We start from the raw sequence: 26,271 nt of genomic DNA, 5'->3' as shown, positions 1-26,271 counted from the left end.
TTGACATGACTTCTTGAGAGACCTACTCTTTTGGAGATAATAACTGTTTTATGTAAGTGTGCTGTGATTTCACAGTGCATCCACGTGGGAAAAAAAAAAAGACAAACTCCTCTCTATCAGGGACAGCAATTAGGGCTGTGAGTTCCTGAACCAGCAGCCACTACCTTTTAGTTACCTTAGAGGATGACTGAAATCAGAATATGAGAAGAGGTTGCTGTGCAAGAGGTGATTTTTAAAGTAGTCAAGGCATGATTCAAATAACAAGTGAAGTGGAAACAGAGCTGTCTTAAGGAAAAGAAAGCCTTGAACTTCAGACTTGCCCTAGCATTTTATTTTATGCACTCCAATTCATGGGGACCCAAGAGACTTCATAATTTCTCCAGGGTCTCTGCTCGTGTAGTGGAGCTTCTATAAGAGGCAACAGCTTCTTGTTCTGGACACAGACAGAGTCTGACCCCAGGCACTGGAGGAGATGGAGGCAGATTTTCTCTGCTATTTCACTGCTATTCATAATAGCGTGCAGGCGACTAGTGCTGCCAGGTATCAAAAACTTTGTCTACGACACGGAGGCTAGCCTGGTTTCCAGATCAGACTCATCCAGCATAGACATATATATGTATTAGCCTGAAGATGTCCCCTCTGCCAGGGTGACAGGGAACTCTGAATGGGAAGCAGAAATACCCAGGCTTGCTGGATGCTTTAGCCTGTACCCAACATCTCTTTTGGGTGGCCTGGGTGGCCTCAGCACTGGCAGAGCTGAGCACACACCAGCCCAGTCCACCCGTCCTGAGTGGAAGCTCTGCTGAAGCCTGAGGAGAAGCTCCCAGCCACAGCCAGCCACGTGGACGGCCACACCGGTGTAGTGCTAGTGCTTCTCAATGCTTAGGGACAAGAAGATGCACCATGTTGTCTTTGTTGTTCTCACCAGAGAAAGAGGGAAAATTGCCAGCAAGGCACAATAGATTTTCCTCTCTTAAGATTTTCCGTCTCTGGTGGGCGGGGGACAGCACCAGAGGACTGTAAGGGTCATTCCTTATCTCTGTGCAAGACCTCTAGTGAAGTAGTGGGAAAAGCAGATACCCTCCAAACCCTATGGGAAACTTGCTGCAATTCTGCATCATTTCTGGATAACAGCGTGGTGTTTGCTTGTGTTTGGAAGAAGCTGCCTTTCTTCACTCTGACCTGTTTATATAAAGGGGCAGAATAAAACACTTTGCAAAGATGCTATTACTACCTGGTTTTCTTCAGTGCTGGCTTCTTTGCCCCATTTAAGTCTGCTTTTAATATGCTAATGAGTACATTCATCACAATTCCCAAACATTTTTTTTTCTAATTCACTGACTTGACCATTCTGGAAATTGCTACGTTACGCTAAACAATTCCTTTAAAGCAAAGATAGCTGGAAAAAAAGACATTTGTTTCCATCAGACTGTCCATTTTTCTTCAGGCTTTCCAGATTTATTTTTTTCCCTTAGACTTCAAAGAAACCAATAGTAACTAACCGAAGCCAAATCAATTAGTCAGTTAAAAATAATAAACGAGGAAAAATCAGATTTATAAGTAAATAGGGAGAAACTGTCTGGTCTCCATCCTATTCCTAGTCCTATAACATTTTTTCCTAGAGTAATCAGGAGAAAAACAGGTTAATTTAGCCATTTAGACGTTCATGGGGTCAACAGAGAAGTATAAAAATCACTTTGACTGATGGTCATCTCCTTGCAAGGGACTGAAACGATTAAACTATTCAGATAGTATAAAGCCAACATATGTGCACCATAATCCCCTAAGTGCAATAAAGAGTAATAATGCTTGGAGCACATGAATTTTCACATGAAATATTCTAAGACAGAACTGCTGGAGGCCGCTTATGGCAACAATGGCTGTAAATTCATATGTAATTCATTAACAGAGCCAATATATTACATGTAAAGAACCTTGCTGTCACTAAATGTGTGGAAAATTTTAATCAAAAGAATTGATTTCATTCATTCATTTCATCTTTTCACATTTTAAAAACTAATAGAAAGGGAATTTGGGACTAGTCTTCTAGTTTTGCATTTATTGTTTGTGGTACTGTGTGTTTAGTACAGGCAGCAGGGCAATAAGCAAAATGAGACCGTTTATCCTACCAGCTGCTGACATTCACCCCTCGCTCCCCGTCTTCTTAGGCTGCACCTGGGTCCTGCTGACAAGTGGTCCCTGGTGCAGTTGCGTGCTGAATAGCTACATCATTTCTTCTCTCATCTTTCCGTCTCCTCCTGTCACCGCTGAAATGCCATCATTTTCACAATTGCGGCATCTTTGATTATTTTCTGTCCTCATCAGGAACTACACTAAATGCTGTTATTCCTCATTCATAATGTCTACTTCATCCAAATGTGAAAAGAGAGGTTGTACGGTCCACATCTCGGTCATCTCTTACCTCTCACTCTGCAGCTTGCTTCTCTGTAGTTTCCTCTCACCCAGCTACTTCTTTCTGATGATGGGCTGAGGAAAAAGAAGTCTGTATCGTTTATCTTCACATGAATTTATGCATCTTTGTTCCCTTTTCCACACTTTTGTCTCCATTTTTATGTTAAAGCACCTCAGTTCTGAAGTTCTGCACCTCATTATTGTTATGTTCTCATCAGCAACTATTATTCATGAAAGAGAAATTGAATTTTTTCTGGGTAATTCGTGAAAACATCAGTTCAATGTTCAGCATCCATGAAAAAGGAAAATAGGAGGCTAAAAACTAGTAAGAAAAGAGTAGAAAATAGAATAAAAAAACATCAGTAGGTCATTGCCAAAGTCTGCAACGTGCACACACCTTGAAAACTTCATGCAATTTTGATTAATCAATCTTTAAAAGGATATAGTAAAACTAGAAAAGGTATATAAATAAAATAATTTATAACTATAAAATAATTTCAAAATAAAATATAAATAATATATATACAAAATCACGAACACTATAGAGAAAATAAATGAGGACTAAGTATTGACTTTCTCACAATGCAAGAACTGGGGGACGCCAAGCAAAGTGATCAGGTGGCAGGTTAAAACCAAAGGAAATACTTCACAAACTGCTCTTAAATTGTGGAATTCATTGCCACAGCAAGCTGCAAAGGGTGTTGAGAAAGCCAAAAGTAGAAGTCTGCTCAAAAAAGCAATTAGAAAAATGATTGGAAATAAAGCTTACCAAGGCCTTTAGACAGAGGGCTGTAGTTACATCAGTCTCTGGAAGTTCCTAAGCAGAGGAGAGCTCAAGGCTGGAGGTTAACTATGGCAGCGTGACAGCACTGCCCTGTTAGGCTTTTCCTCCGAGCTTCTGCTACTAGCCTTGACAGAGCGAGTGTGTAGGCAAAGAGACCTTTGATCTGCCCCAGCGTTACCATCCTTATTTTCTTTCTTTCTCTCTTTCTGGGACTCTTTATCTTTTGGTCTTCCCGTCCAGCAGGTCACCTGCCCTACTGTAAACCTCCCATGTCCTCCATCTCTTTCACGGGAATTCCTGGGTATCCTGAAAACACATCATGATCAGCCTTTTACCTTCAGTGTATATGTCATAACCTGAACCAAAACACCAACTGATTTTGGAAGGTGTCATCCTTTTTTAACATTTGCAGATTGCTGAGAATGCCTTCAGGGATGCAGAAATGTCACTGTGTCTTCGAGCTTCATACTATCACGCCCACATCTCACAGGCTTTCCTGTGGTGGCAGAGATCAATAGGAAAACAAAAATAGGAGAAAGAAAGAAAGAAGAGATGGATGGGTGCACTCTGCATTCAGCATTGATCAAGGGAATGAGTTTTGCTTCTGAGTTAATGCAGAAAAAGTTAAGACAGTGCTGGAGACAGCTGAAATCCTGCCCAGCAGAGCCTTCGTGGAAAGGAGACTCCATGAAGAGGGATGTTTCCGATGGAGAACCCACCAACATGGCCCTTCTCCTGTCTTGTGACAGGACGTTCTTGTGGCATCTGAGCACAGGATCTGACACTCTCCATCAAGCAACCTGACACATACCCATCACCCAGTGACACCACCAAATCTCTTAATTAACGTGATGGGCATACATCCAGTCACTGGGAGCAACTCATCCAGCCAGCAGCCGGCTCTCCACTGTGTCTGAAAAGCTTTTCTGAAAGAACATGGCAGAGCCTTTGTGAAGGAAAAAAGCGGCACGGATAATGTGGATCTTGTCCATGTCTCACAGAAGCGGGGCTGTGAGCTCGGTGAGCCTGCATTTCTGTGCTGCTCCCTGTGCCATGCACAAGGCAGAGGAGGGGAGAAATGGCAACGCAAGAGCACTGACAAACAGGAGCTTCCTCAACGTGATCATCATGCATCTCATGGCCAGATAAGGCTAATAGGGCCGAATATTATTGAATCAGACAGTTACAGCCCCAGATTATCTGGTCTAATCTATTGATTGACCTCACTTAGTACCTGCTGCAAACACATATCCTCATGAACAAGCAACCATTCATTGACATGGCGAATGATAAATAGGGGATGTTTATGTGATGAAGGAGTAGCCAGACTTTCCTTAAAACGTGAGTACATTTTCCACAATTATATAAATTCAGGTATATGCCCTTATTCCTGAAGAAGTGCAGATAGGTGGTCAGCTATTGTCAGTAGCCTTTAGTTGCTATTTTCTCTCAGTGCAATCCATGCCTCTTTACTTAAACCACCAGACAAAATATGCCCACTACTGAACAGATCTGTTTAACAACCTTTGCAAGATAAATCTTGCAGAATATATTTGGAAATACATTTCCAAGACAGCTAAATGCTCAGGTTTTTCTTTTAGCTTTCAGTGTACTTTTGTGTATTTCAAGATCAAGGAGATTTATGGGATTTGAGCTCACTGAACTACGAGAATGGGGACAGCGTTACAGTCCACAGCAGATGATTTGACCTCTGCTCATCTTTGTAGAGTCTCTGCTTGGAAAAAGGAGTTGAAATAAAACAAAAGTATACTTAAAAGTATAAATGCAGCTACATTCATCATACGTACTGGTTTCAGCTGGGACAGAGTTAATTTTCTTCCTAGTAGCTGGTATAGTGCTGTGTTTTGGATTTAGGCTGTGAAATGACTGAACGTTCAAAAATAAACCTAATAATTGTATCAAATTATTAATCTACACTAAATAAACTGGTTTGACTTGTACTGCAGCTGCCTGCAGCAAATGTTTATTTTACTAAGAAGTTCAAGACGCCAGAGAAATGTAATTTACGTACCAATCTTCAAGTACTGCTAAGACTAATTGTCTTTGGGAAGGGGGTATAATTCTGGCAGTATGTTCCTGAGGTACCACCTTGCTAGTAGGTGTTGAAGCTGTTGAAGATGTCCAGGATGCAAAAGCGGTTGAGAAGTTTTCCTGGAGAAGACAGAGGTCAGAGAAGACACGTAGTAGCAGTATGAGGATGGGAAGAAATCATGAACTAGATTTTGCTTTCTCTCTGGAAGGCAGTGACATGGGTTAGGTAGGAAAACAGGAGAAAGCCCCAGGAAGGGCAGGTGCAAATTTACCCAGGGATGGAGAAAGGAGAGAAGCTACAGGGACTATAGCCACATCACTAGGTTAACAGCATACCCGTGACGTTTCTCTGTGGCCCGGTGACTATTCAGTCCATTCCTGTGAGAAGGGTAAGCTATTACACAGTAGAGCTTGTGACAGAAGGCTGTGTCTACAGAGCAGCGTGATTTCCCCTCTTTAATGGGTAAGGAATTGTAGTCAGCAGAGAATGTTCCCTCTGTAGTTGTAGCAGCCCTGTAATAAGGATGATCAGGGTGAAAATCAAGCCATGCAACCTTTTTTTAAGAGTAATGACTACAAATCCAAAAAACCACAAGATATTTTTGTCAGTTAAGTCAGTTAAACATAACGTACTGATTCCTCATTGCTCCCCACATAGATACCAGGCAGTCATACTAATTTGTAATTTCTTTTCCATATTTTGAGCATGGAGGGGAAGAGAATTTGGAAGAAACCAGTGATCCACTGTGGGAAAAGCCTCCTAAAATCAAAAGTTCAACCAGGGAAACCTTACAAGGAAGATGAAGTCCACAAACCTATGCTCAGTTAAATCAGTGACAAAACCCCTACTGGTCCTGATGAGATGGGCGTGCCAAATGAGCTCAGAGACCGATTTAAGGCTATTTGGAAGGGAAGTGCAGGGAACCTGTGTGTCCTCAGCCTACAGACTGCGAAGGAGGCTCTCAGCTGTGACGGCAGGCTTCCCAGGGGAAGAAGCAACAGATACATAAAGTGGGGAACACGAAGAAAAATGCAGATGTTGTGTAAATCAGGAGAGTAACACCGTATTTCCGTATGTTGTTTGTGTAATCTCCTCCAGGGACTGATCTTACACATAAAGAGCTTAGAAAAGGCAGGTGACCCAAGCGAGGAGAAGTAAGTGGGCACTGCAGTGAACAAATGAATGGTTTGACAGCAAGCAGCTAGAATATTTTGCATAATATCTATTTTAAGCTTCAATAACTAAACTGGCATTCAGAAGGGTTTCTCTTCTTTCTCTTTCTTTTTTTATTAGACTCTGTGTTACAAAGCAACTTTGAAGGACTAATAGCTAAGTGCCTGACAAATATCAACGTCACTCCAGAATTTAGTGAAGACCCAGTGCCTTTACCCACCGTGGTTTGTCATTTACTTCATGAAATTAAGCAGACTAGGACATGACACATGAAGCACTGTCAGATTTACAGCGGTAGCTGAATTTCCATGAACATTCTGCTGCTTTCAGCATACATAGCTTTCCCAAAAAACCAATCTCAGCAAAGCAGTGCTCACCTAGCAGGAATTTTTTTTTTTCTTTAAAAGAACATGAAAAAAAAAGTGTTTTCTTTGTCCCTTTTTTGAGAAAGCAGACAACAGAGAAGGCTGATACCCTGATGCCAGAGAAGGTGCCTGTTCAAATCCAGGCCAATGTATTGGGGCCTGATCTTTGTAGAGTTCTGGTAGCTAGTCGATGCTCTGACCAAAATACAGTGGTGATACTCCGGACAAACTACAACTCGAGTGTCTGACCAGTGACAGAATGAGTATGAAGACTGAAGCGATCCCTACAAGCAGTCTCTGCCAATTTAAGAAGAGTGATCCCCAAGCAAAGCCACCAGGAAATGTTCCAAGGTCTGAGGACCAGAATGCTCTACCATGAAGTCCCAGCGAGCAGCAAGTAGCTCCATACCATGGGACAACACGCTGCAATAAACTGAGATACAACAAGAAATGGTGGCTTTATAACTCATATGTTGGATTTATCGGTAGGTTGGTACTGTCAGGAGGAAGACAGTGCAATAGCTGGGGGGTTGCCGGCAGCTCTTCGCAATGGTGAATCAAGAAGAGCGGTGTTCTGGCTTGAGTTAGCTGCAGCTGGTCACCAGCATTGCTTTAATGCCTCTCAGACCACATCATCTCCCTGCAAAAAAGGATCAGAGTAGGATTCTACCACATAAGAATGTTTTCATGTGTTTCCTTAAGATAGTGGGAACAGGCTTTTTAAAGAAAATTTTAAGCTTCTTTTGAAATGTAATCAACCCAACACACAACAAGGTTGCCAAGCTGTGAAAAAGCAAGGAGTTCGTTAGGGCATGCCCATCTGTATGAAAGTAACAGGCATTAACCAAATTATCTAAGCTACACAAAAGCAAAAAACCAAACCAACAAACAAAGGGAGAACATAAATCTGACATAAAGATGATTTGTATTATTTTTTCACTTTTGTAAAATTATTTTCAGCATCACATAGAAAGAACTTCTAAAAATGCATTTCAGTTAATAGTTTTCTCCATCTCGCAGTACCAAGAAGTCTGATTTTTATCTTGACAATGCTCTTTGGAAATGTTCCTCTTTCGCATCCTGACTGCATATTTGGAGAAAAACTGGCATGCAAATCAACCATTTCTGACAGAGGATCACAAACATTTTTTTCCAGATGTCTTTTAAATATCCTATATCTAACAACACTACAAGCTATTCAGAGACTACAGCTTTTGGAATTGGTTGCTTCCAGAAGTGCATCTCAGAATAGAAACTCCAAGTGTGCCGAGCCAGCAGTCACTGATGTGCCCTGAAAGGACGGTTTGATGGGCCAAATCCTGAGAGCTGGGAAGTGTTTGTATGTTTCATTCACTGCTGCAGATGTTCAATTACCCTCAAGAGCAAAGCCCACTTATTTTGTGATGGTTGAACTTTCAGCCTTTGCTTGGAAAAAGAAATTATCTCCTAACAGATGTCAAACAGAAGGTATTTTTGAGATTAACAATTATTTTTGTTAATGAAACTAGTCTCTCTCACTTTCTTCTTCCCTGGCCCCTCACACATTTTCAGTATTGCTCCCTTTTATGAACAGATTTTGACTTCTGAAAGACTGCTTTTGCAGGAGCTAATTGGAACTCGTCTCTTTCATGGCTGTACTGATTGAACAGAGTGGGTAAACTCTTCAAATTTAATGGTGACTAACAGTCATCTGCCATACTCTGTGACTAACATTACTCTGTTTTTGTGGGAAGATGTGATTCCATTTCAGATTCTTAAGCAATTCAAATCACCCTATACAGAAGATATTTTGCCTTTTCAGCCTCTTTTTTTTTTTTCCCCCTCTGGAGAGAAGTTGAGTCCCCTAAAAAATGCAATCAAGGGGGCTGCTTTTGACCAAAACATAAATGAATCTGTTGGGTGTCTGATGAAATACAACAGAGTGTCAGCCTAAACTTACTTTACTAACCTGTATTGCTTTGCAAGGACTACCCTTTTCAATAGGATTATAATTAATTGTCTGACAAGTTACTAGCACAAAACCAAAGAGGTGATCTCTTATGAGAAAGTTTACCATAGGTTGTTGATGGATTGGAGCCTATTTAGATAACACTAATCGATGCATCTTGGCAACTGCCAGATGGGATACTGTATTTCCTGGTGGCTTCAAAGGGTGTTTTAGAAAAAGATGCTAAAACCCAGAATGTACTTCAGCATAGAAAAGGCAAGTGGTGGTAGATGGCAAGGATAAACAACTCGAGGAACTGTTTTTGGGCATTGTGGCTCTTCTACCCACTTAGAAGCTGTTTTCTGTCTCCAAGAAGAGGTATGCATAACGTTAGTGTATCTTTGGGGCCGCTTTTCAATAGCACCTTATCCTTATTTTATGATATTCTGAAGTTTAATGGTTTATTAATAATATTGATAAGGTAATTATTAACTAATCATTAATTATCAAATATTTATTATCAATTATTGATGTTTGTAAGATTTAATGATATTGCCACTCTATTTCTGTGTTGGAAATGTAATTCACAAGCCGATACACAAAAAGAATGAGCAAATTCTGCAGCTGAAGTACCCTCCAGTTTGAGCTGCAATGGTAAGAATAGACGCTGGTGTAGCCTGTAGAGCAAATAGCCAGAATATGGCTGTACCCAGGCACTCAGGCAGGCAGGCAGGGAGGCAGGCACCCGGCTTGGCAGCTGAAGCATCCTTCTAGGAAGGTCTGAAAAAGGTGAACTTGGAAATCTGCAGACCGGTGGTGATAAAGCAAGGATGGCCATGGCAAAGCAAATGCTATGCAAGTCAGCAAACTAGGAGCCAGCCTGGATGGGATCCTGTTCTCCGATCACCTCCTTCGTGTGTTGCCACAATGTGGCTTTGTCTGAAAAAGCTTTTATTTTTTTACTGAACTAATGAACTGTCCTGGTTTCAGGATAAGACCTGAAATCGTCATTTACAGCAAACAGGGCTAGAGATGGTAGAAATACAGGTACGTTGGAGTGCGTTATTTGCATAGTAAGGAGCGAACATGCTATCACAGACCTGACTGTGAGTTGTAGGTCCTGAGGAGCAAAGTTCCTACCACTAGCTTTGGGCATCATGCCCTGCAAACTTAATGATCCTGTAGTGTGTTTTAATAGAATTAACTAGCTAAAGAAAGAGCCTCCAGATGCTACCACGGTCCCAGCCCCAGGGACTTTCTAGGTTCCAATCCCATGTTGATCAAAAGCTGAACATGATTTACACTGTGAAGGACACAGGCTGTTGTAGAGCATGGGCTTAATGACTGCAGCCTTTACCAGTGCTCCCACGAGGCTCTGCCTTACTGGATCAGGTCTTACTGTGAAGTGTGTGCACGGGCTCAGCCCTTCAAAAAGCACATTTCAAAACTGCGTGGTTTTCAATCGAAAAACAAATGCAGCATTAGAGCACTCAGATTTTTAAGAGGCAGCACAGTTCTGTGTTTCTGACCTACCGGATATAACTTCTGCTCCATGCACGTGCCAGAGAGCAAGACGGCTTTTGCGGACCGTTGCAGCATACTCTATGGACCGTCCATAAATTATTGATGAAAAAGCTAATCTTCCATGCATGCCTGAGCAACACACCTTATCTTTCCCTTTGGAGCTTAGGTGAGACTTGTTCATAATACAGCTTTTGCTAAAAATGTACTGTGCATGCACAAAACGTGGTTTTCAAGGGCTCTTAAGCCAAGCAAATCAAAAGTGTTCATCACTGAAGTACTCAAATTTCTCTGCTAAATTTTAAATTTCAGCCCACACCTGTTTCAGTGTTAGAAGTGTCATAAATCACCTCTCTTTTCCCTATTATGAAAAAAACATATTTGTTCCTTTTCTCTCACTTGAAAAAAGCAACTTGCTTTTTTCCTTGAGCTTTGAGTTAACATCATATTTGGGCAATGTAAAATATCAATCCAAGAAACAGAGGGTTCAAACTCAAAGAGGGCCCAAAGTTGAAGACCAGAATGCAAAAAGGAAATATCTAGACAAGCATTGTTATTGTTGCCAACACCCCATATGCTGTAAATACCTGATGAGTTTGAAAGAAAGAAACCCCCACCTAATATCAATGTTACTTGCAACAGGAGAATGGTAGAGAGGAGGCAAAAGAGCTCCACAGCTCCCTGCATGGAGCAGGTATATTACACAGGGCAGTACGGTGGGAAATCAAGCCCTACAGAGCTGCTTTTCCCCATGCTATGCAGCCAGGCACGTAACAGAAGCCTTCACTGTAGAGCACAGAGAGCAATGTGACGTGACTGGTTGTGGTTGTACAGACTTCTTCCCTGCGAAGTATGGATGGCACATGGTGTGCTGAAAAACAGCCTGATCCACGACCTCTCCCAAGGATGGGACAGCCCCTCCTGGCATCTTCTTGGGCGTGTGGGAGGAAACCGTATGCTGGCTCCAAGTCATGGCTGTTTTCAGTCTTGATAAAGCCTTTTTGCCAAGTTTTCCTGTTCACCTGGGGCAGTGCAATGATGGAAGAGGGAACTGGAGCCTATTGAGCTCACGCTGGATGAAGAAATCCGAATCTGATTCGGACTCTTTTTAGGAGGGCATTGAGATGGAAGACAGTTTGAAATTCAGATACCGGGCTGCACTTGCGGAACAGGGGATTAGAAAAGAATAATTTTGTAACGTGATTATATATTATTCCATCTTGATGTATTTGTGCTGTGAAAGGACCAGGCACACACCAGGGCTTACGTCTACAAACTCTGTGAAATCAATAGGAAGTGAGGAAGCTTAGGGAGGAGATAGAAATGTCAATATTCTCTTGGCTCTGGGCCAAGCTTTGACAGTGTAAAGTACTGTGCAATGATGGCACAAGACCCTTCCTCAAAGAGCTTGATGTCTAACTATGAAGAGTATATTACAGAGAACACAGGACTTCCCACTACAGGCACGAGACCTCACTTTTCTTATCCCATTAAGTATTAAACCCCACCATATTACATGTAGATTTAATGGACCTGCTCCAAGTAGCCCATAATCCTCTTCTTGTGGCTTGTCTTCAGTGAGAGATTATCACCTCCTGAAACACAAGGGAGACCAGTACCAAGAAAAACCCTGATACATTTCTAGCTATCTTTAAACACTGTAAAGGGAAGTGGTTAGAGGAGGAGAGTTAGAAACCTATGCTTTGCCATCTTTTGGTGGTTCAGTTTCTCAGCTAGAGCCCTTCAGACAGTTCGCTGTCAATTTATGGGAGCTACAGAACCACCAAAGCAGGCAAGTGTGAAACTGAAGTGGTCTTCCTCAGCAACCTAACCAAGAAACAAAACAAGGGACTGTTGTGGTTTAACCCCAGCCGGTAACTAAGCACCACACAGCCACTCACTCACTCCCCTACCACCCAGTGGGATGGGGGAGAGAATCGGGGGAGAAAAAGTAAAACTCCTGGGTTGAGACAAGAACGGTTTAATAAAACAGAAAGGAAGAGAATAATAATGATAATAACAATAATAAAATTACAACAATAATAAAAGGATTGGAATATACAAAACAAGTGATGCACAGTGCAATTGCTCACCACTCACTGACTGATGCCCGGTTAGTTCCCAAGCAGTGATCCCTCCCACGCCAACCCCCTCGGCCCCCCCCCCCCGGCCAACCCCCCCCCCAGTTTATATACTGGGCATGACATCCCATGGTCTGGAATATCCCTTTGGCCAGTTTGGGTCAGCTGTCCTGGCTGTGTGCCCTCCCAAGTCCTTGTGCCCCTCCAGCCTTCTTGCTGGCTGGGCATGGGAAGCTGAAAAATCCTTGACTTAGTCTAAACGCTACTTAGCAACAACTGAAAACATCAGTGTGTTATCAACATTCTTCTCATAATGAATCCAAAACATAGCACTATAGCAGCTACTAAGAAGAAAATTAACTCTATCCCAGTCAAAACCCAGACAGGGCCCAATCCCACCCCCAGCAGGGACCACGCTGATCAAGGCAATGGGATTATGGTACCTTTGGCTGCAGCAGAAGCAGAATGAGGTTTGAAACTGTAAAGTATATACGAAGGACCATCTGACCGCTAGTGCTGACACTGCTCAATGTGCTCTGCTATGCATAATGTGGTCCAACATGCATCTTCCTCAACAGTTTATCACTTGGTTGAAACATAATTTAAGGAATCAGCCACTGACAGTTGGCCATTGGGACTGCAAGGCAAGTGTTAAAGACTTTAATGACCTCTTGCACAGGATGAGAGGCCTAGGCCTATATAGTCTTAACCTCAAAGGTTGGCAGGGTGTCCTGGTTTTGGCTGCGATAAAGTTAATTTTCATTCTAGTAGCTGGTATAGTGCTATGTTTTTTGTTCAGTATGAGAAGAATGTTGATAACACACTGATGTTTTCAGTTGTTGCCAAGTAGCGTTTAGACTAAGTCAAAGATTTTTCAGCTTCCCATGCCCAGCCAGCAAGAAGGCTGGAGGGGCACAAGAAGTTGGCACAGGACACAGCCAGGGCACCTGACCCAAACTGGCCAAAGGAATATTCCATACCATGGGACATCATGCCCAGTATATAAACTAGGAGGAGTTGGGCTGGGAGGGATCGCTGCTCAGGAACTAACTGGGCATCGGTCGGCAAGTGATGAGCAATTGCATTGTGCATCACTTGTTTTGTATATCCAATCCTTTTATTATTACTATTATTGCCATTTTATTCCTTTTATCATCATCATCATCATTATTCTCTTCCTTTCTGTTCTATTAAACTGTCTTTATCTCAACCCAGGAGTTTCACTTTTGTTTTCCTGATTCTCTCCCCCATCCCACTGGCAAGCGGCTGGGTGGTGCTTAGCTGCTGGCTGGGGTTAAAGCACGACACAGACTCAGAAGGAGCGTACAGAATGCACCATTGCTATTGCAATAAAACCAGAAAACTTTTAGGAACAAAACCCCAAACATTTTCTCTGTAGGCAAACTGAAAGTGGATCCACAGGTTGCCATGGATACAAAAGTCCATTTACTCTAGTAGTGTTTTCTAGCAGCTAAACACAAGTGTGAGTGATTAAGGAGAAAAGACAGCTATGTTTATAATGTTCCATTACGTTTATATAATTAGTTCTTTCAACTGCAAACCACCACTGGTGACCTTTTTCTCAACTGTTCATAAAATCCCAGTGGGCTGATGAGACCTTTTTTAGAACCAGCTGTCCTATCTCTGCCTCTCCCCAATCATTTGGGATCAAATGAATACTATCATGTCATACATGGCAATTTTCACAATCGTGAACCCTCATTTTGGGTTACAGTAATCCAGCCGGCAGTTTGTGTGGCTGGTCTGAGAGGAACACATGAACAGCTATGTCTTAGACCATAAGGCAAGCCAAAACCCTAGGCACACAGCCCTGCGTGGGACCCTCTCTGGTCCTGTCTCACAAAAGTGATCTTATCTTCCCATGCGTGCATGAGAGAATAAAGCAGTCTCTCTGCTTGTGGGACAGGCAGAAGAGTGACTTGTCTTTGTACAGACGAGGCTAAAAGAGGGGAAAGTTCCACCACCAAAAGGCGCACGTGCGTGTACGGCAGGAGACTCCATCCTTAAAAAGTCCTGTTGGATGGGAAACTGCAAGGGTCAGTCCTGCCTCTCTCTGTTGGTGCAGCGGTCTCCTCCCAGAGCTCTTGTGTCCAGCATTCTCTTCAAAAAAGGAAAGCTGAAGTTCTGACACCTGGCCTGCCATTAGGAGGGAAGGTCTTGGCAGTGTGCCTCAGTCAGCTGTGATGGGAGCCTGTTTTTGGAGTGAAGTGTGCAAGAGAAGTGTGCGAGAAGGTTGGGAGAAACCATCTTTGCTACAACCAGCAGCTAGAGAAAGCTGTGTGGGTTTCTTCAGTCTCTGGACTCTTCCAATTAATACTTTTACTGGGAGCCCATTCTGATAAACCTTCTTTTTCTGTCCTGGACTTCAGAGCTGTTGTGCTTTACTGAAAAATAGCAAATTTAAAGACATTTGAGTGTCCAGGGACACTTTCATAAAACCTGGATGCTGAGGTGAAGTCTACATCACCTGGATGGACACCTCCGTCCATCCACAGATCAGAAGTTTATTTCAATGTCTGTAGTACAAAGAACCTGTGAACATCTTTAAAGTGGTTTTTTTCAGTCTTAAAAACCATTCTGTAAGAAGGTTATCACAGGACATGCCTATTTTTTATTTCATGGGAACTGCATATAAAACAGACAACATTTGTGAAGAATAACCTGTGGTTTTCTACGTGCCAACCCAGCAAACTGCATTCGTGAGGTTCGACCTGGTCGCTCGTCATTACCAGCAAGAAGAATTCTTCCAAGCCCAGTTACGCCTTCCCATCAGGGTATTCTGAAGACACGGGGGCATGGATGCAATTAAAAGGACAGCTTGGCCTACAGAGCTATGATTTCTGGTGACCAGTGAGATGAAGTGAACCCAGTGTGATGCCCAAGTTACAGCCTAAGTTGGCAGAGCTTGCAGTAAAAAAAAATAAATTCAAAAATCCATTTGTATATAAAATTAATAATTCTTTAATCAGTAAGACACTTATGAGATTTTTCAGAGTAGAAAAATGGCTTAAATCTCACCCCTCAAATCACGCTGGGCTTTTCTCTTTGCTTAAGGATGGATGCATAGGAGGTGGGATTCTTTTCTCTGGATTTGGCTGTATGCACTACATAGAACTTTAAAGTTTTAATGAAGTCATTGCAATTTAAAAATCTCTGAATAGAACTTAAGGCTGGTATTTTAAACACCTACACAGTCCAGCTTTTATCATATTACAGGTTGTGCTAGAGTCTTTGAGAATCATCAAAGGATGTTAATTTTTGTTTTTTAAAGACGGAGGCATTCGGTATTATAAAATTTGTAAAATCTGTAGCAGTAACACATCTTCAGATCAACCTACGCTGAAAGTTTGCATCAAAAAATGCAAATAATATGCCCCCTCCAGTTGCATACAATCAATCCACAGAATCCGATTACTGTTTATTTTGAAAGCACTGCTGTGAAAGGGTAGGCTCGATAGCTGCTATCGCTGTCGGCGAGAAGGGAGGCAGGGACTGTCTTCTTAATGAGTGTTTGTACAGTAACCAGCACGGTGGGATGCCAATAGTAATAATAATAAACCTTGATCAGAGATTTCAAACATTCCTGTAACATCAGACCGACCGTTCTGACTGCTGCATAAGCAGGGGCTTCAGCTGCTGCACGAAATCCTTAGATTACTCCAGGGATACTTCTGAATCCTGTTTAACTAACCCAGTCAGAGCACGGGTGTTTTCACTTCCCTCGTTTTTCTTGTGCCACCGTGTTGCTTTCAGATCAGCGGCAATTTTGGAAGAACGGCTACTTCACACCGTATCCTCGCCTGAGACGCCAAACCACAGACCGCGGGCGCTCAGCCCCGCGACCTGCAGCGCGCTCAGCGCTGGCTCCAGCAACGGGCAGGAGCCCCCACGTCACCCCAGGCCCACGCAAAAAGCATCCCCGGAGCCCGAGCGGTCCGGCAGGCCCTGCGGCGGTCCCTGGTGGGTCCCAGGTCCCAGACGCCCCTCACCTTCCCTGCCGCGTCCCCGCTGACGCTCCCTCGCCTGTCACGAAACCGCGACGAGCTGCTTCGGCCCCGGCCACACCGTCGAGGCCCCGACGCACCTCGGCGCCTTTTCTCCTCCCTGAGGAGGCCCAGGCCCCTTCCCGGCGGGAACCCTTCACGCTACTACTAAGGGGTGTTTACTAAGGGGCCTGCAGGCGGCGAGGCCAGCGCTCCTGCCTCTGCCCTGCCCGGCTCCAGCACCGCGGGCGGGCGGACAGCTCCGGCCGGGGCCCCGAGGGCCGGGGCCGGGGCCTCGGGGGCCGGGGCCTCGGGGGCCGGGGCCTCGGGGGCCGGGGCCTCGGGGGCCGGGGCCTCGGGGGCCGGGGCCTCGGGGGCCGGGGCCTCGGGGGCCGGGCGCAGGGACCCCCCTTCCGGCGGCGGCGCGCAGCGGCGGCCTCCCCGTAGCCGGTGCTGTGGTTTTTTTAAATGGGCGGAGCGGCGGCGGGCGGCGGGGCGGGCGGTGGGCGGCCCGCGGCGGCCCGCGGCTCCCATATAACCCCACCTCCCGGGCGCGGACTGCCGCGGTAATTGGCTGGATGTGGTACTTGGAGATGTTGAGCTGGCTCCTTCCCCCCATGTCCCTGCACACACACAGGGGCGGGTGGTGCGGGAGGGAGCGGGAGGCAGGGCTCAGCCCCGGCAGTGGCAGTGGCAGTGGCGGCGGAGGGGCTTCCCCCACTCCCTGCCTGCCCGCCGCCGTGCCCGATCCGCTCCTGCTCCTGGGCTGCTGCCTGCGGCCGCAGGACCCGGCCGAGCCGGGCCGAGGGGAGCGCGGGCGGCTGCTGGCGGCGGCCGAGATGATGGCGGAGGGCGGCGGCGGCGGCGGGCCGGCGCGGAGGAAGGCGCTGTCGCTGCTGGAGGCGGCCCGCTCCCGCTACGAGAGCCTGCAGATCTCCGACGACGTCTTCGGGGAGTCGGGCCAGGACAGCAGCGGGAACCCCTTCTACAGCACTTCGGCCGACTCTCGCTCCGCCGCCTCTTCCCAGGACGAGGAGGACGACGAGGAAGACGAGGGGCGTCCGGAGGGGCCGAGCCCGCGGGGCAGGGCGGCCCGGCGCCGCGCCCTCAGGGCGGCGGCCACCCCGGCGGAGCGGCGGCGGCAGCGGCAGCTCAGCGGCGGCGGCAGCGCCGTCCCGGGCGGCCCCGGCCCTATGGAGGAGGAGGAGGAGGAGGAGGAGGAAGCGGAGAAGGGGGGCTGGACCCGGTCGCTGCGAGACGTCCCACCCCCTCACTTCAAGGATGGCAGCGGTACGCGGAGGGCGGGCTGCCGGGGTGGGCGGCGGGGCCGGGCGGCCCTCGGGAGCGGGGGGTGTCCGGAGCCCGGTGCCGAGGCCTGGGTCGCGGCGCAGCCGTGTCCGCCGGCGCCGGGGAGGGAAGCCCCTGCGGGCCAGGCTGTCGGCCCGGGCCGGTGCCCGGCCCCTGGCCTCGGGGGCGGAGGTGGTGATGGTGGGGGAACGGCAGGTGCCTCCTGCTCGGTGCCTTCCCGGGAGAGGCCCTGCTGGTGCGGGGAGAGCCGGGCCGAGGCAGGGAGCGGGAGGGCGAGGGGAGGCCATGCCTGTGCTTAGTCACAGGCATCCCCTCCCCGGCGCCGTAGCGGTGCCCCGAGCGCCAGCAGCTCCGGGGGTCCCCCCGGGGCAGGGTCTCTCTCTCTCCCCCCCGGGGCAGGGTCTCTCTCTCTCCCCCCCGGGGCAGGGTGTGCTGCGCAGGACTCCGTTTGGCCGCGCTCCGGTGTGGCCGGTGGCTCCTCTCCCCTGCTTGCAGGAGGGGAAAAGCGCCGGTCAGGGCGATGCGGGTGACCTGCCTCTGTGCTGTGCAGAAGGGCTCTGGGAACGGGACGCGGATTCCCTCTGGCTGTAAGGCTTTCTGTCTAGCCGTCCCTAAGCTCAACCCGTCTTGCACGGCTTTTGGCCGGGGTGAATCCCAAAAGAGCGGCGAATTGGCATGAGGTGACATACAGCGGCAGTGCACGGCACTGAGAGCTCCGTGGGCTGGCTTGTGTAGCAAGTTGTACCGCTGTTTTGCCTTGGGAGCCATTGTAAGGTGTCTGTCTCTGCAGGCCTCAACAACCAAGTTGACTGTGTAGCAGCAAGGCTTTGCAAAAAAAGATTAACGCTTATGAAGAGCTGGGATGTGAAATAAAACACTCGCATCTCAGAACACGACGTGATGATTGCTGTCATCCCTAACTGAGCTGACAGTTTGCCTGTCTTAAGGTTGCTTGTCTTCGCTGGGGTTTTTTTGGTAGTGTTTAATTCCTTCATTTTGCTGTTAAAAGGTAAATGCAGAAGAGTGCTGCTACACTTGGTGTAGTGTGCTGAAATTTGTGCAGTGGGACAGGCAAAAACCTATTTGAGGAAGCGGCGTGGGATGGGGGAGTAAGGCGGACCTGGGACTGGAGCCCGGGGAAAGTTCTGTCATGCTTCTGACTGATGTGCAAGTAGAAGTTGCATCTACCTCTGGAAATAGCTAGAGCCTGTAAAATGTTTAAAGATCAAGCTGATTGATGTTCCTCTTTAAACAACTCTGTAGGTTTTATTGACGATTCTTATTCATAAGCTTTCCTAAGATCAGGTTCTGGACCATAGGCTTCATGGTGTGATGCTGTTTCAGCATCAATTATCACTTAATTTCTCTGCCTTTGCTGGCTTATTTCTTCATATCATTGCTTTATAGTAATATCCATTTTAACGTAGACAGAACTGGGATTAGCATTTTAATGCTGGTTTGGAAAAGAATTAAGTTGATGACCTATTAATTCAGGAATTCATATTTCCTTTGAAATAAAGGAGTCTGATTTATGGTTGTCAGAAATAGATGCGGACGTCTCTTGAGGAAGGTGTATGGGTATTGCTGTGAATATTTCCTCCTAGTAATAGATGGAGAAGAGGTTGCTGCTGCCCTTTCATTCTGTTGATCATGATGATGATGATAGATGCTGCACGCTGTTCATAGCACGGTGATTTGGTTTGGCAGAATTTCAGTTAGTGTCATGATTTGATGTGTGTGAAATGTGTACCCTCTGTGATATTTTTATTTTGACTACTCAAATTCCAAGCTATGGAAACTACTGCAGTGTATATAACTAAGCTCTTACAAATCTAGTTTGTAGATCGACTGGTTTTAGACCATGCATGTATCATAACTGGAGACATGTTAAGCATACTTGGACTGGCACCATTGTCACTTTGTTGGACGCTGTTCTGACCCAAAAGTTTGGGTCCATACCTGCTAAGGAAAAGGTCTCCACTGAGGTCAAGACAGCTGTCCCTTGCAGTGGCAGCACATCTTTCAGTCACTAGTGGAGTACAAGCAAGAAGTGCAGGGTCAGCCACAGAGTACTAACAAAACCGTGTTCATGGTTCCAATGTATTGGATGTAAGAATCCTTTCCTTCTAGGTTCTGAACTTGAAAGGAAGATGTTTTCATGAGACTGAGATAAAATTTATCTTTGGTTAGCAACCAAGACTTCCAAGTGCAGCCCTTTGGTCAAAATCTCAAGAATCCTAGTGGCAAGTACTTGACGTCATCTGATGCCAGAAGACAAATTTCCTTGTGGACTGAAGTCTCATACTAGAAATAAATCTTTGAATCAGACTAGGATCAAACCTAGTGTCAAGGTGTTCGGTTTGGGAGACTGCCCCTTCATGAAATGGAAGGCGCGGAGGAGGAAAAGGTTTGAGTTAGTTAATGAGAATGAGCTAAAGCTGCCAAGAAAAAAAAATTAAGAGCCACTTACAAAACTCTTGTGGTCTTTTTAACTACAAGCAGAAAATAGTATCGCTTCCTTTTTTTTTTGAGTAAATTACTTAATACTGCCTTTCCTTCCCCAGCCTCAATATTAAACTGATATCTTAAAGTATTGTATCCTTCCCTAAAAATAGTCCTGAGCACAGACAAGCTAACTCATACTTCATCTCAAAAATATACTAGAGGCCCAGATGTTCTGGGGGCTGCTGGCAGTGTTAGATGGTTCAGTATGTCCTCAATCTGCAGTCAGTCACTGTGTGTGTTTGGTGACACCTGCCTTGCCCATGTGGCAAGTTCTGACAAACTGGGGAAGGTCTGGATTGACTTCTGTGTCAGGAGAGAAGTTACTGGATGGCATCGCTATGCAACACTCTGCTGATTGTGTCCCTGATTTTTGTTTTCTGCCCCTTCTTCAGGGATCTCCAGTTACTGTTGTTCCATTTAATAAAAATACTGGGTGCTTAGACTCGCTAGGGGGAAAAAACAAACACATTAATAGCTTTAGCTGACTTCCTTTATGGAAATCCAAAATAGCTGTTAAAGTTAACACAGAGGTTAGAACAGATGGCTTGCTGGCACTTCGTGTTATTTCCAGTGAAGCTACTCTGTGAAATCATTCTCTCTAGTTGCTGAGAAAAATCCCAACCATATTGTGATGGCCTGATTTTTGAACTGGTAACTAGTGACACTGTGTAGTTCTGATTAAAATAGGTTGAGGAAACAAGTGCCCGTCACAAATACCAAAGCAGTAACGTGAGTTCTGAGGTACTGGGATAGGAGTAGTGGATCTTGGTCTTGGAGGCAGCTGCTGAAATGCCTTCCTTTCATAAAGAGAGCCTGGCTACAGCAGGTCCGTGCGTGGGTCATGTGTGTTTAAAACGATGATGGCATCCATGATCAAATGTTGGATCCAGGCATGTTTTGGCATCTCCCTTCTCATTCTCTCCAAACCTCACTGATAAGGGGGAGCAGAACTGATTTGTTGGGAAGTGAACCTACAAATAGATAGGCTTCTAGGAAAGGAGGTCTGACCTCTGCCCAAACAGTGCTTTAATTCTGAAAGCAGAGATAGTTGCGGGTCCTCTAGCTTCCCTTCCTCTGAGGGCAGGACAGAGCTAGTCGTGGAAGTGCAGAAAGAGTAAGAGAACAAATTGCTGGGAAAGGCAATTGCTGGGATAGGGAAAGCGTAACTGAAATGGAGCAAGCAAGCAAGCAACTATTATTACTTAGTGACAAGCTAGTAAGTGCTGGTAAGTCAATGCAAACCCTTAATTTCTGGTCACTCCTGCCTCAGACTTAATTGGTGTGCTCTTCATTCCTTCGAGAGTGGGGTGGCTCTGGGTGGTGCTTTCCTTTGTTAGCTCAGTAATCTGGCCAGGAAATGGTCCATAATAAGTAGAGGCATTATTGGTTCTGGTCTTTTTTAGTGGAGGGTCTGAGAAGGTGCAAATATCCTGGTATTGCTGCAGCTTGATGTTCCTGAATTGAGGTAGCTAGCGTTCTCTTCCTAGCGTCCAATGCTTCCTATATATACATATAGTTCAGCGACCGAAAAATTGGACTGCAGATATAAGAGCACTTATTGTTGGGGATAATGTTTTAGGGTGGCAGCAATAGCAGGGGAGTCTGAGCAAAAGTTAATGCTGAAGTCCTCAAAGTTAGAGCCAAACGGTGCTACTGTTTTCTTCATTTTCTATGCCTTCCAAACCCTGTTCTGAAGCCTAGGCCCGAGGACAAAATGTTAAGAATGTTCCTTGCTGAAAGAGCATAGCAGCTCCTCTTCAAGTTGCATTTAGAGAGTGTAACTAGCTTTTTATGGATTTCCAGAGTATTTCTCTGAAACACTAAATGTGCTGTAGTTACCATCTTTGAAGAACACACTCCAGTAGAACAGCATGCTCTCGGGGAGAAGTTGCGTAGACCATGTCTAGCAACTAGGGTCTCCTTGTCACCTTGAAGAGGTTTAAAAGAATATTTAAAGTAGTTTTTAATCTTTGTTTTTTTAATGAGAATATTGTTTTCCAGAAAGACCAGGTGATGGGAAAGAGTCATTTATTCCATCATGGCTGCCACATGAGAGATGATCTTCTGCACAAGGGAGGGTATGTTATCTGAGAGATTCAATGAGCCTGCATGTTCCAGCTAAAGTCAAGGAAGCAATGCACAGCTTTAAATTCCAGGTTGTGACCACCCAGTAAAAAAGGTTTTTCTTATGCTTAATCACAAGTATCTGTTTGCAGGTCAGCTGATAAGACTTCACTCTTGATTGGGGTTTTTTTGGGCAGTGTTATTTTATTAATGTTAAATAAGGAAAATGAATTTACTTCCTTCAGGTTAGTCTCCAGCAAATCATATGGTACAATATATATTGATATAGCATGGAGTTGTTCATTTGACCTGTGTTCTAAATAGTTTTAGCAGAGCAAAACAATTCAGTTAAATAATCAAAGGAGAGGAAAGTGATACAGATAAGGAGAGAAAGGCTTTTAGCTGTTATTTGAATGGCTAGAATTGTAACTGGGCAGAGAATTGTGGAAAGTCTTTGCAGGATGTAGGAGGAGATCCAATGCAGATACTCTTCTTCGCAAGAGTGCGGGCAGGCAGATGGCAAAGCAGCGTTCTGGCAGCAGGGAGCCTGGAGGAAGAGCTCTTGGGTCAGGCTGGGCCATAAAAGAGGGCCATATACATGTCACCATCTAACAGTGGTGCTGATCAGGTTCAAGTCCTGAATAGAATCTGAAGGCTTTAGTCTTATTAGATTGAGGTCAATACTTAGAAGATTCCACAGGTGAAAGAAAAGCTATGGAAGCTACTTAGTCACTTATGGCAGAATCTGCTTCAGAAAAATCTGGACCAAATTCTCTGACTGTAAGTGGATAAAGTGGCAGTGATGTGACTTGTTCTTGCTTATTTATGTCATCAGAGAATTTAGCTGCTATTGACTTGCATAACCATGGAAAATACTGGAAAAAAATTGCGTATCTATATGCAATCTGTTCTTAAGTTCTAAGCAGAAATTACTTATAATGACAGCATCACAACACTTCCAGGAAGATATGATAAATCTGTCACAAAGATGTACACTATTACTTTGCAGAGCCTTTACAGGATGACTTAAAGGTTTTAAGTTTTGCTAAATAAGGGAATTACGCAGAGTCTTAATATCTCATATGTCTTATGACATCTGAATGTGCTTTTCGGGTGGTTTTACTGAGTTTAGAGCACATTTTCCTGCTTCCATCATCACTGACGTGAATCAAGTGCACAACATGACAGCCTTATTGATTCTAAAATTTAGTGCAAGTTAGCTATCTGTGTTCCCTTCCTTCTTTTGCCCGGACCTCTGCTATTAACCATGCATTTGGGGAATAACCTAGTGTTGATGAACTTCACAGAAAAAAACCCTGTACTTCTCTGCTTTTATACAAAGAACCAGTTTTGGTCAGTACTTGAGACATGAAGGTCTATAAGTGTCCTGGTTTCAGCTGGGATAGAGCTAACTGTCTTCCTAGTAGCTGGTGTACAGTGCTATGTTTTGAGTTCAGCATGCGAAGAATGTTGGTAACACTGTTTTCAGTGTTTGCTCAGTATTGTTTAGACTATAGTCAAGGATTTTTCAGCTTCTCATGGCCAGCCGGGGCACAAGAAGTTGGCACAGGACACAACCAAGGCACCTGACCCAAATTGGCCAACGGTGTATTCCATACCATGTGATGTCCCATCTAGTTTAGGAACTGGGAAGGGGGGGGGGGGGGGGGGCGGGCAGGGAATCGCTGCTCGGGAACTGGCGGGGTGTCGGTCGGCGGGTGGTGAGCTATTGCCCTGTGCATCATTTGTACATTCCAATCCTTTTATTACTACTGTTGTCATTTTATTAGTGTTATCATTATCATTATAGTTTCTTCTTTTCTGCTCTATTAAACCGTTCTTATCTCAACCCAGAAGTTTTACCTTTTTTCCCCGATTTCCTCCCCCATCCCAGTGGATGGGGGAAGTGAGTAAGCGGCTGCGTGGTACTTAGTTGCTGGCTGGAGTTAAATCACGACAATAAGCACTGCAGATCAAGGTCTTCTCCATAGACACCATCTAGCCTTTTACAGAGAAAAAGCATATTTACTCCTAGATCTGTTACTGCATAAAATGAGTCTTTCCCCTTGCAGCTATTGATGGGGTCATTTAAAAGAAGTACATTAGCTCCTACAGGTACTCATGTCCCTTTGTCAACATCACAGAAACAGTACAGCAAACAATTTCCTTGTCTGCATACCTTTAAGTCAACCTGGAGAGGAAATTAGCCTCTCTGCTGAGTCTAATGAAGATTCTAATAGTGGAGTTGACTTGTTAATTCTGTACAGACTGCTAGGCCACAGGAAGCTGTCCTGGATGCCATAGAGGTAAAAGAAGCTGGAAATTTCTCTTAGGTATGCTTGTTCATGTAGGTGTTTTGTTTCTCTCCCGTGCCCAAGCTTCCAAAACTTTGGAGTAGATGGATTTAGCAGTTTGGAAATGCAAGGTGCTGCCCAAAGGGAAGGTAATCGTGGATACAGTTATTCATCTCATCTAGAGTGCAGTGGAATATAAACCCTAAAATACCTCATCCTTCTGAATACTGCCCAAAATTGGGCATGTTATTAGAAAACAGAAGAGATGGACTCAAAAGGAATGCATGGCTAAGACAAATTCATGAGAATACTAGCATTTGACATCTCTATTCCTTGTGGCCAGGCATCCTTTCTAGGAGCTTATCCAAACTCCCACTTCATATTGCTTAAAGAACAGGACGTTAATCAGTCACTGGCTCCATCTGAAAATGAATGGACACGTAACTGAGTGGGTCTTTTAAAAATGAGGCCAGAGCTTCTTGATTGAGGGACTGGAGGGAAATAGGCTTGGAAATCTCCTTAGCTTATTTTGGCTCTGTATAAATTACTCCTGGATTATCTCCTGATTTTCTGTGAAGACAGCTGGTATTAATGGCACATGATAAAAAACATGCTTTTGATTCTGCTTTCTTGGACAGCGTGAGGGATTCACATGACCTATATTGACAAACTATATTTGCCATTAAGAAGGACAAAGAACAAAACCAAGCAACTTGTATTCAGCAAGCAATACAAAGCTGTAGCTGTGCAGTTGAAAACTGGGCATACTGAAGCATAGTCCATGAGGAACACTGTAAGGATGCAAAAATCATGTCAGAGAGGGATACACAGGAGACAGAAGCGAAGATTATCATGTCTGTCTGGATGGATGGGGGGAACTAGTTGTGCATTGGATGGGAAGATTACTGGACTGAGATAAAAACTACAGCAAGCTCATCAGTAAGCACAAATGGAAGTGTTATTTCTAGTGAAGAAAAAGCAGAAAAAAGACTTAAAGCAGCTGCTGTTATAACCATGATTCATTTCTGATTACATATGGCAGAGAGATGGGTGTGTATGACAGATTAAATTGGAGCAAAAAATGAGAATTTCTTTCTATTTTTTAAGTTAATTACGAAATTCACTGTTGTGGAAAGTCTGACTACCCAGTGGGTATAGTCATCTCTGCTTTTTTTGAAAGGTAGATGCTGGCTGACTTCCTGGAGGGTAGCACTTGTAGGTGTGCAATTTGGGGTCAGTGTGTGGCTCTGTGCATGTGGCTGTTCCCATTGATGTCACTGTGCTGTCTGCTGCTGGATGCACCCTGCCGATACACGGCATGGGAACGGTAATCTTGTCAGTCCATGCCCAGAAAAACTACTTTGGAGAGGTTATATGTATTGAAACTCATACATGTATGCACTTATGCATATGGCTTATGGTATTTGGGGTGGGGATCTAGTTTTACTTATTCTGCCCTAGTACAGGGAAAACAGTTCAACTGGACTGCAAGGGAAGGGGTGGCCAGCCTTCCTGAGAGGGCAGGGTGGTGGGTCGTAAACCTTCACTTGCTGCAGTGGCCTAGCGAAAATGAACCACCTTTGGTTTGGGGTGAGGGATTGCCAAGATGATCTTGAAAAATGTAAGATGCTTTTACATCTGTCTTTCTGGATATGTTGCGTTATGGATATAAATACATATGTGGATATAAATTCTTATTTAGCCTTTCAAAGGGCTTGCTGGACTGTATTCCTGAACGGGATCACTAAATGAGACGACCTCCTTAAACTGAAGACTTTTC

At 45.0% G+C, this 26,271-nt stretch overlaps 2 protein-coding genes across 2 annotated transcripts in view; one reads left to right on the top strand and one right to left on the bottom strand.

Annotated features, from left to right (window-relative positions):
• Positions 1-13,938: 13,938 nt before the first annotated feature.
• RAB4A (RAB4A, member RAS oncogene family) overlaps positions 13,939-26,271 on the bottom strand; it is a 471,873-nt gene continuing 459,540 nt past the window's right edge. Inside the window, exon 9 of the transcript XR_007509865.1 lies at positions 13,939-13,949. The gene's annotated coding sequence lies outside the window, so the exon portion shown is untranslated. The remainder of the gene's footprint in view (positions 13,950-26,271) is intronic.
• PGBD5 (piggyBac transposable element derived 5) overlaps positions 16,809-26,271 on the top strand; it is a 71,049-nt gene continuing 61,586 nt past the window's right edge. Inside the window, exon 1 of the mRNA XM_049831369.1 lies at positions 16,809-17,610. Within this exon, the coding sequence (XP_049687326.1) occupies positions 16,899-17,610 (712 nt within the window). The 5' untranslated portion in view covers positions 16,809-16,898. The remainder of the gene's footprint in view (positions 17,611-26,271) is intronic.

The sequence above is a fragment of the Accipiter gentilis genome, chromosome 28, assembly GCF_929443795.1.
Source record: "Accipiter gentilis chromosome 28, bAccGen1.1, whole genome shotgun sequence".
NCBI lineage: Eukaryota > Metazoa > Chordata > Aves > Accipitriformes > Accipitridae > Astur > Astur gentilis.
The sequence above is the reverse complement of the archived record's forward strand: the minus strand, read 5'-3'. Positions and strand labels throughout refer to the sequence as shown.